This window comes from Triticum aestivum, chromosome 4A (assembly GCF_018294505.1).
Source record: "Triticum aestivum cultivar Chinese Spring chromosome 4A, IWGSC CS RefSeq v2.1, whole genome shotgun sequence".
Classification (NCBI taxonomy): Eukaryota; Viridiplantae; Streptophyta; class Magnoliopsida; order Poales; family Poaceae; genus Triticum; species Triticum aestivum.
This window is the reverse complement of record NC_057803.1, coordinates 695,090,292-695,101,490: the sequence shown is the minus strand read 5'-3', so window position 1 is coordinate 695,101,490 and position 11,199 is coordinate 695,090,292. Positions and strand designations below refer to the sequence as shown.

Below are 11,199 nucleotides of genomic sequence, written 5' to 3'. Positions count from 1 at the left end.
GTGACTAGACTTTCTCTGGGTCTGGGATGCATATTAAATGGGTGTAGGCTACTCGTTTTTAGGTTGAAGAAGGACTGTGATGAGATGACTATACTTGATCGGTGTGGCATGTTCCCGTTGAATAATTTATTGGTGAAATTGTTACTGGTATATTCTAAAATCATGTATGTTTTTCTTCAGTATTATTATATTCAACCTTAGGTAAAGATGAGGAAGAAGAGGTCGACATTGTGTAGGAGCCATTGGTGTTTATCGATGATCTCACCCAAAGGGCCGAAGCACAAAAGAGGAGGCAAAACATTCGCACGGGATCATACACCCAAGATGAGGACACTTCGATTTGCGAGAGTTGGATGGAGATAGGCCAAGATCCGATGAAAGGTGCCAAGCAAAAAGAATCCGTCTTTTGGACAAGAGTTCACAAAACCTTTCATGAGCGAAGGAAGTTTTCCCCTCCCACTTTGCGAGCACCCGCAACATCAATTCAATCCAAAAGAGATGGGGGTTCATGCAACAAAAGTGCAACAAGTATTGTGTCGCGCTTGAGAGCGTCGAAGCCCGTCCCATGAGTGACCTAGGCCTTGGTGACTTGGTATGAACCTCTTATCTTTTCATCTTGTGTCCTTTCATGTTGGCATGTCATTTATGTTTCATGCATCTTGTATCCTTCCATGTTACAATTGCGGCCGCATCTTTGATTGGGTAGTCATTCTAATCTTTGGAAGCCTTCAAGGCCCGACACAAGAACAAGACATTTACTCTCACACATTATTGGTCGTTGAACAAAGATTGGCCCTAGTTCAAAGACCAATATGCCGCTCGTAAAAAGAAAGGAGGGACGGCGGATGCGGCTGATGAGGGAGACTTGCTCAAGAGGCCGAGGGGCAAGACAAGCTCGAAGGCCGACGAGAAGCGTAATGGATCTTCCATGGCCTTGCAAGGAACTTTGGAAAATATGATGAGTCAAAAGGAAGTGAGGGAGGAGAGGAGGAGCAAAGGGAAGGAGGAGCAAATGAGGATATACCTAGAGCTCCAAACGAAGAAGCTTGACATGGAGGAAGAAGCTTGACATCGAGGAGGCCGCTCAACTCAAGAAGCTCGAGATCAAGGCCACCAATGCCGACACCAAAGCAAAAGAGGTGGCACTCGCTATCATGAGCGTCGACAAGAACAACATGTCATCGAAGAGGAAGGATTGGTTCGCAAACCCGCAGAAGGACATGTTCACCCGCGACGGCCTGAAAAGGTAGACCACGGCCGTGGACTATGACCATTCATTTTGAAGGCTGGCTGGTGTGCCGGCCGCTGGCTTTGTTGCCGGCGCCAAAAACTTGTTCATTTTGAAGGTTGGGTGTGTGCCTGCTGCTGGCTTTGTTGCCGGCGTAAAAAAACATGTCAATTTTGAAGGCTGGCTAGTTTGCCGACCGGCATGAACTAGTTTGAACCACGGCCGCCGACATGAACTATGGCCACTGCCATTTAGCTGAATCTTTTATTGTTTTCACTGCCATGAACTATGGCCGCTGCCATTTAGCTGAATCTTTTATTGTTTTCAGATTTGCAAGCTATAGAGGATTGAGTGTGCACGTGGAACAGGAACATGGCTGGATAATGGGAACTGTGACTGTTTTACGCCGTCAGGGAGATGAAATCATAAGCATTATATCATGTGTAGGCACTGATTTTATACATGATAAGTTGATATGTAATTTTCAACGATCCACACAGCTCATGAGCCAGAGGAATTTTCCTTGTACGCCATTTACATTGTTGTAACAAATCGGGTGCCCGAGGGCCATTTAATTACGGCGAGGATTTTATATACAGACCAAAGTAGTAAACCTGTCTGGTGAACAGGAGGGAGCGTTACTCTTGTCAGCTTGCGCCGAACTCCTCGTTCCATTTCTCCAGTTCGTCCCACTTGCTCTTCTGCAGGCTCGGCCTTATCGCCGTCATCGCGCTCCTGAAATCCTCATATCTCAATGGTCGCAGCTGCGACACGGTAAGCACAAAGTTAGCGCTTCATCCTTGGCCATCAACCACTCCCACAAGAATACTACCAACAATTTCAAACAGCAAAGATGAGGGTTTAGTATACAAAGTTCAGAACCTGGTTTGCTTTAATGGTGAGAATATTCTGTGGACCGAGCTCTCTGATCGGCATCATTGCAGCTTCCTCGCACAAGGCTCTCAGGTCACTCCCAGAATACCCTAAGGGACATATAGATATGCTTCATCATCAAGGACCACAGTCGGCAATCATTTCAGAAATGAACATATAACAGAAAGTGGAATTTACCTTCAGTCTCCACAGCAAGCCTCTCCAGATCATGATCTGTAAGGAAACAATTCCAGGTTCAAACATCGTGGGCAGTACTAAACTCATGCTACATGCATATAGAAAGTACTGGCTAGGTACGATGATATGCAAAAACGGAACTTCCAGCTTCCCGTGAGCTCATCTTCTCGACATCACTATCACACCACTATGTGCTGTGCAACTGTACACCAGACACAAAAATAAAAGAAGATGCCAAGGTTTCATTTTTTATGAGCTGTATGTGAATCCCTGCAATTTGTTTACAATATAAAACCTTTGGATGTCCATTCACTTTTTACACAGAATGGAAAACAAAGTAATCAATTTTGTATACTTCCAAGGTGCCTAGTTTGTTAGTTAATGTACTTTTGGGGTGAATAAGGGGTACATGCAGAAAATAAGGTAGCAAAAGTGGCACTGAAACAACTGAACAGAGCAAGTGGCAGAAGGTACAACTAAGGAAAGTAGCAACTTACTGGACAATTTGAATGCTTGTCCTTTGAGCTGATTTTTCAGAAGTAACCTCCGTACATTTGGATCAGGCAGTGGCACATATATTCTTTTTACCTGTTTATATGGTTGAATAAAACATAACATTCATTAAAGAAGTAACAGAAACTAAATTAAAATAGTGCTTATTATAGAAACTAAGCAAAATAGTGGGTAATAAAGTGCCAGAAATTCAGTAGTGAAAACAAGTATCCTAATGTGCAAAAATGATAGCGCATTTGCTATTTTCCATGAACACGGTTATTTAACAATAGCTTTCAGTTTGTTTTATCAGGAGTTGGTAGCCAGAGAATGTAGAAACGAAGTTTAAATAGTGATAATAGAAACGAAGTCAAAATAGGGGATAATAAAGTGCCAGAAATTCAGTAGGAAAACAAGTTCCCTAATGTCCAAAAATGTCATGGCAAAATTGATATTTCCATAAAAACACAGTTATTTAATAATGCTTTCAGTTTGTTCTATCAAAAGGAGTTGGCAGCCATAGCAAGGCACTATTTTGAAGTTGTAACTAGAGAAAACTGATAGAATTTGCTGTTCAGTTCCCGACAATTCTCTGGTTGCCACAGGACCCTGTGTAGGGGGCAAGGTGTCAAGAACTGGTACCAGCCACCACGCAGCACATACTCCTGTGCATGATCTTTTAAATGCAAGATGCAAGAAATTTGTAGACATCATCAAACAGCAACAGTAATCCTCAATATATATGTAAGATCAATCTTACCAATCTTCGAAGAACAGCGTCATCCAACTCTTGTGGTTTATTCGTAGCTCCTAACCAAATGATTTTCATTAACAGAAGATACACACAATAAACAAGAAAATTTCGTACAAGAAAAAAAATAAGTAAATCTGTTGTGTACCATGGTTTTTCTAGATATACCTATGTGATAAAATGTGTATTCATCGATTCATTAACAAATTACAATGAGGGCAAATTATACATCACCCGAGATCACAAACTGGTGTGCCTATTGTGCTGCAAACTGTTTCAGAAATGTCTAATCTACAACTCGTGACAAAAGCAATTCTTTGTCCTAAACTAATGCTGCTGAAGTAATGAAGGAACTGAGTATTGGTTCCAAGGGTCATTTATTTGCAGAACTCAACCGCGATTTTATACCACGAAGAGGGAATACACAATAGACCTGATCAAAATACAGGATATACTGCATAACATGACAGCAGCAGCGAAGAAATGCTAAACAGCATTGCATGTCCACAAAGTACTGTCCTAGCAAATAAATGTTTACAGTATGGGGATTCTGTATTATATGATTGTGACTAAGTACTAATAGTTGCATGATAGCTGTGTCCTAAGTATTTTCACTGGAAGCAAACATTGTGCAAAAGATAACCAGGATTAAACAATCAAAAAAGAAAGATATGCTTACCTATCACAATTACTAAATCATCTGGGTTTGATGTCACCCCATCAAACTGGATAAGGAATTCAGATTTCAGTCGCCTGCTTGCATCATTCTCGCTAGCTAACCTTGTTGACATCACACTGTCGATCTGGATGGTAAGGTAAAATACAACAAAACACATCAGATCCCACTTTTATAATCAAAAGTGGAAAGGATACGTAATAAAACAGTTAATGGAAATGTACTTTGTACTTGGTGTTTCTAAAAAAATAGCATTTCAATATCATATACTAAGATACCAGGAATGCAGATACCATATATGTGCTCAACTGCTCATCTAAACTTCTAGGAAGATTTGACTCAAAACGGCAACTTTGTGCATAAGCCTATGCAGAATATGTACAATGTTCAATGCATACTTCTATTCTGTGCAAATTTTAGAAAAAAGCATGTATTTACACTTTTTCCTGTAACAACTGCATGGTTCAAACAAATCAAACACTCCAAAAGAAAACTATTCTGAAAATATGACAACAACAACAACAACAACAAAGCCTTTAGTCCCAAACAAGTTGGGGTAGGCTAGAGGTGAAACCCATAAGATCTCGCAACCAACTCATGGCTCTGGCACATGGATAGCAAGCTTCCACGCACCCCTGTCCATAGCTAGCTCTTTGGTGATACTCCAATCCTTCAGGTCTCTCTTAACGGACTCCTCCCATGTCAAATTATGACAAGCGACCAATTTCCCTATCCGAACAACTTGTGATAGCATGGTCAAAATAACATCGACAAGCTTAATAATAAGAATAAATAAATAAATATTACTAGTACATAATTTCAACAAAATTTGAATGGTAAGGTTTGTAATGAGGACCTCATCCATGAAAATAACAGACGGTTGCCTCTCGACAGCAACCATGAAAAGTGTCCGAACAAGCTTTTCAGCTTCCCCTACCTGTTTTTGCCAACGAAATAAGGTTCAGACAGCGAAATATGCAAGTATCTGACAAAGTAACATACATAACAATTACATACCCACTTTGATGTCAACGAAGAAGCTGAAACATTAAAAAATGTTGCTTCAGATTCTGAAGCAACAGCTTTGGCAAGCATTGTTTTCCCATTCCCCGGAGGACCAAAGAGAAGCAGCCCTGAAGAATAGTTATGAATTTTAGAAAAGATCCAGAGAAGGGAAACCTTCAGCACAAACAAGTTTACCTTTCGCAGGCCTCCGAAGACCAGTGAATAAATCCCTTCGCTTAGTAGGTAAGATAACCATTTCCATGAGTGCTTGCTTTGCTTTGTCCAGACCAGCTACAGATCAAACCAGAGAATAATGACACCATGATTAATAACTGGGCTTGAGCCAGAACACACAAAGAAAGTCAATGGTTGCATACCAACATCATCCCATCTGACAGATGGACTTCTATCCACGATTGTTGTATTTATCATTTCAACAAGCTTGTCATCATCCTTTCCACCAGCTCTTTGCACTGGCTTGGATCCACCAACGCTATTCTTCTGATGAGAGGATGCTTGACCACCTCTGTTAAAGGTGGGGTTAGACTGCAAAGCTGACTTACGGGAGCTAGTTGATGCTAGTCTCTCAGGCCTATTTACTTGATTGTTTGTAACAACCTGCAGAGATAGCGCACATTGTAATGGAGGAGTTTTCGACCAATGCACTCGCTGCAAAGTACTCCCTAAAAAGAAAATACACTTAATAACCTCAATATATAACTATGTAACCCAGGCATCTAGCTAGCTTTCCTTTTCTTAAAACAACTTATTTTGATCAATGTTGGCTACCGCACGTAACAAGTACTCAAGTAGATACATTATACTAGCATTCCTAATCGTAAGGATTCACAAGAACAACATATCCATAGCGAGCAGACTTGGATTGATAAAGTAGGACTGCAGCAGTACCAAATCAACAGATCAGTAAAACGCTGTTAACCGGGAAGGAAGCAAATAACATGCCGCAATCGTTTTCACTTAAATGCTAGGTACAAATCAATTCAGAATGTATCAAATAGAGACTAGACAGTTGAAGCTACCAGGCAAAACATGTACCACGTGTAAAAATTCAACACTAGTAGAAGCTTATACCTTCTTAGGGACTGGTGCAGCCGCTCCTACAATACCAGAAAAAATGAAACAGAGTTAAATCCAACTAATTGAAGTCGACAATTGCAATAGTAAGGAAATGTATGAACTCGCAATGAATTATAGTCCACAATTGCAAAAGTAGGGAAATGTACAATTCACTAATGGAAACATATAGGTATTTACCCCTAAATTCACACAATTATGAAGTGATTAACACAACAAACTACAGCTATGCCCACAAGAATGTTGGCTGCTTCTAATGTTTCTGGACTGAGAAGTGCACACACATCGCTGAACAAGTTTCACATGCGCACAAATTTGAGAAGCCAGCAAAACTGGGGAGGAAACGAAGAGGAGCGGAGAGGCTCACCACTCCTCCGGCCGAGCACCCTGAGCCGCTCCTCCACCTGCGTCTGCCACTTGGCGATCTTGTCCTGGTACACCCTCACCTGGCCCCTCTCGCTGCAAACCACCACACAGCACATCAATCAGCGACCTCAATCAAACCTAATCAAGTAGTAACCCGCAGCGGAGGGAGGGAATCAGAGAGGGGACCTGGAGGAGACGGCGTCGGGGACGCGGGCGGCCTTGGCCTCGAGCATGACGCGGAGGGCGTTGCGGTAGTGCGCCTCGGCGTCGTCGGGGAGGCCCCACTCCTCGGCGCGCACGGCCTTGTCGATCTCCTCCTTGGCCAGCTCGAAGTAGCCGCGCAGCTTCACGGCCACGCGCTCCCCCACCACGGCCGCCGCCGACGGCGCCGCGTCCATGGGCGGCGGCGCGAAGAGGAGCGACGAGAGGGAGTCCGCGAGCGCGCGGAGGAAGCTCATGCGCCGGCGCGGGGGAGCATCGTCGGAGATTCGCCGGAGGAGTGGGGATGGGGGAGGTTTGCGTGGGGCCTTGGGGTTGTTGGGGGAGGGAGAGGCCGGAGAGGAGTCTAGTCCCCCCGCGGCACGCATCTCCTCCGTGGGCTGACGCTGCCGTTTCTCGGGCCGGATGGTATCTTTCGTCCGGTTAACTTCACACTGTTGTTCTGGCCCGAAAGACATGTCCGCACTCTCGGCCCAGCCTACCCCAGATGGGCGCGATCCTATTGGGCGCCTAGGTCGCCAAATAGCCTAAAAGGTATTTACTTTTTTCTTTTTTTGATGGGACATACAGGCATTTTCAATACCCGTTTTTTTTCGTTTTTTGGTTTTTTAGGGAAAGCCTAATCTTTATTAATCAAAGACCACAAAATGTGGGATAACAGTTTCGTCATGAGGTTGGCCAAACCACACATGACTCCCAGGTGCTAAATTGAAAGCAAATCTAGCTAACCTATGAGCTTCTACATTACTCGGCCGACTTCCAAAAATGAATTTACAGGAAAAAGAAGTACACATCCATTTCTGTTCGCTACAGGAACTGAACAAATGTTGGACTGCTTCTCGTTGATTATCTGCAGTTCACTGATGAATCTCGTAGTGAAGGAGTATATTGATTACAGACTTTGGAAAACACCCTCATGAATTGCCTTTCTTCTTGTTGTCCATATAGCCCATAAAGTGACAGCAAGCTTCACAAAATGTTCATGTGATAACGCGTCAATCTGAGAAAAAAGCTAGTGCTTTGCATGTTGCTTTGAATTCGAGATCAAAGACTGCACAAGTTCCTCGTCCACCAGTGCCCAAGTGCATCTTGCCATTGTACACTGCAGCAGGGAGTGTTGCCAAGAATTAGGAGAACCACAGAGACCGCACATAGATGTGTTTGACATGTGTCGGTGAGCACGAACATCTTTCATTGGCAGAGATTGCTTGGACAGCCTCCATAGGAACATCCTTACTTTTGCTGGGACTTGAGTATTCCACAACATTTTCCAATGCTTTTCCTCTCCCCTGATACCCGACGAGTCCGCTGAACTTTCAAGCCATGCCTCCCTTCGACGTCTAGTAGCAACCAACATGTTGTAGGCTGATTTGACTGAAAATTGTCCATTTTTCTCAAAGTGCCAACACCAAAAATCAGGAACATTTCTAGTACAGAGTGGGATTCCAACTATTATCTTTGCATCGAAGGGAAGGAATACCTCGCGTAACTTCTACATGTTCCAGGATGCTGTTGTCAGGTCAATAATCTCTGCTACGTGCTAAGGCGCCATGCATCCATATGGTTTGAGCATCTCATCCCTTGGCAGCCAATTCTCTGTCCAGATCAATGTGTCCTCCCCATTGCCAATTCTCTTGATAAGTCCTTGCGCGAGGGTGTCCCTACCATCAACAATTGCTCTCCAAATTTGGCTTGGGTGGGATCCCAAATGAGCATTCAAAATTGTTGACCCCGGAAAGTAAACACTCTTTAATATCCAGGCACTCAGAGAACCAGGGTTCTGCAATAAACACCATGCTTGCCTGGCTAACAAGGATAAATTGAAAAGCTCTATATATTTAAAACCTAAGCCTCCCATGCCTTCGGTTGCATCATCTCTTTCCAAGACACCCAATGTGATTTGCGTTGGCCATTTTTGCTACCCCACCAAAACTTCCGTAGAGCATGTTGAGATGTTCACATAGCCCTCTTGGTAGCCTAAATCATGACATGGAATATACTGGCACGGCCTGGTCCACGGCTTTCACTAACACTTCTTTACCTGCCATTGATAATGTTTCTCAATCCATCCCTGGATCTTACTCCATAAACGGTCCTTTAAGTACTTGAAAGCTCCACTCTTTGATGAGCCAATGTCAGAGGGCATGCCTAAGTGCTTTTCATTCAGTCTCATTGGGTACATTTAGCACTCCCTTTATCTCATGTCTTGCATTGTCCGAGACCCCTTTACTAAAGAAAATGGATGACTTTGTATAGTTGATTCGCTAACCTGTAGCTTGACAGTAAATATCCAAAACCTGGTACCTCAGTAGCTCCCATACCATTTTCCTTGAAGAACAACAGACTGTCATCTGCAAATAAAAGATGGTTTACCGGTGGCGCCGAGGGTGCCACTTGTATTCCACTTAGGTTAGATGACTCACTTCTTGATTTTAGGAGGCATGACAGGCCCTCTGCTGCTAACAAAAACAAGTATGGGAATATTGGGTCCCCTTGTCGGATTCCTCGTGATGGTGTAAACTCCTGTAATTTCTTTCTGTTGAACATTACTGAAAATTTCACCGAGCTCACCAGATTCATAACAATATCAACCCACTTTGTGGTGAAGCCCAGCTTCAACATAATAGCTCAGAGATAGGGCCATTTCACCCTATTGTATGCCTTCATCATGTCAAGTTTTAGGGCACAACACTGATGTTTCTTTGCCCTGTTACGCTTCATAAAGTGTAAACATTCATACGCCGTGATGATATTATCGGTGATTAACCTGCCTGGCACAAAGGCAGATTGCTCCTCTGACACAATCTCTGGCAAAACTTGCTTCAACCGGATAGATATCACATTGGATGCAGTTTTATATATGACATTGCAAAGACTGATTGGACGGAATTGTGATAGAAGTGTCGGATTTTTTACCTTTGGGATGAGCACCAAAATTGTTTTGTTTATGCATACAGCCGACTCTGTTCCATCAACAATCCTTAATACCACCCTAGCGATTTCCTCACCACAAACATCCCAATGGCGTTGGAAGAAATGTGTTGGGATTCCATCTGGACCGGGCGCCTTTATCGAAAACATCAGAAATAAGGCCGTTTTGACTTCTTGCTGGCAATAGGGTGCACTCAGAAGATCATTCATGGCTTGTGTAACTTTGACTGGCACTGTATCCAAAACCTGCTCCATATCATGCACCCCTTCGGACGTGTAAAGGGTCTTGTAAAACTCGTTGGTCATCTCTTTCGGTTTTTTGGTGCATACCCCTCCTCCGCACTAGTAGCATATGGGCCGGAGCATGTATTGTTTTTTTGTCATTAGTTTTAGGAGTTTTTATTTGGTACTTTCCAGCATGGGTTCGCCCGGTTTTCTCCATTTTTTTCAAATGCATGAAATTTTGAAATTTATATATTTTCATAATTTTAATTTTTAATTCATATTTTTTCTTAAATTCATGATCGTTTTTTTAATCTACAATTGTTTTCTATTTTCGCAAAGTTTTAAAATTTTATGATGTTTTTCAAATTCATGCGTTTTCTTTCCAGATTTTGTGAACTTTTTCAAATTAGTGAACTTTTTCCATTTCCATGTGGATTTTCAAATTAATGAGCTTTCTCAAATTCATAACTTTTCCAAATTCAAGAACTATTTTCAAATTTTTTGTTTTTTCAAATTCATAAGCTTTATCAAATTTTGCGAATTTTTTTAAATTTTGAACTTTTTCACGTCAACGGTCATGGTCAACTGAGCCACAAGTTAACAGTCAACCGTCCACCTGTTAGTGGTCAGCCGTCAAGGTGGAACAATCTTTTTTAGCACAAACGTGGAACAGTCAAAACAGTTGGTCCTCTTTGTTGGGCCGACCCAAGCAGCTAAATAGCAACCAAACGCATAGGTGTGGGCATAAAAACCAACGAATTAAAGACCAAACTAACACTGAACCCGAAAAAAAAACAAAATTTCTATTTTTAGTACTAGCACAGAAAATTTCGATTTTTAACTGTGCTAACCGAGCTTAGGTTGGTCAGTTTTGGCATGTGCGCCACTTGTCGCAATCTGAAAGTTTTTCCTTTTTTCGTAGATCCGTTTATTCAAAATATTTTATCTCTTAAACCGTGCGTTCAAATCTCGAACTGTTTTCACCGTTGGATTCATCGCGGCAAGATCTTCAAAACTAGATCCCATGTGAATAGGTTTTGACAAACTTTTTTTCACGAAAAAGCCCGGATGAAAAAACCGAACCGGGAGCAAGGTTTTTTTCCCTTTTCGAAAGAGGCACGCTCGTGCCTCTCGTGAAAT

General features: G+C 42.5%; 1 protein-coding gene across 1 annotated transcript; it reads right to left on the bottom strand.

Moving 5' to 3' along the window:
• Positions 1–1,642: 1,642 nt before the first annotated feature.
• Positions 1,643–7,290, bottom strand: LOC123088201 (spastin). The gene is made up of 13 exons (XM_044510392.1): positions 6,871–7,290; positions 6,686–6,777; positions 6,316–6,341; positions 5,601–5,841; positions 5,419–5,514; positions 5,236–5,351; positions 5,075–5,155; positions 4,222–4,345; positions 3,552–3,601; positions 2,797–2,887; positions 2,300–2,335; positions 2,111–2,211; positions 1,643–1,992 (listed from the first exon to the last, which is right to left on the bottom strand). Exons 1-13 carry the CDS (start codon positions 7,269–7,271, stop codon positions 1,876–1,878), a joined length of 1,572 nt encoding a protein of 523 aa, XP_044366327.1. The 5' UTR covers positions 7,272–7,290; the 3' UTR covers positions 1,643–1,875.
• Positions 7,291–11,199: the final 3,909 nt, after the last annotated feature.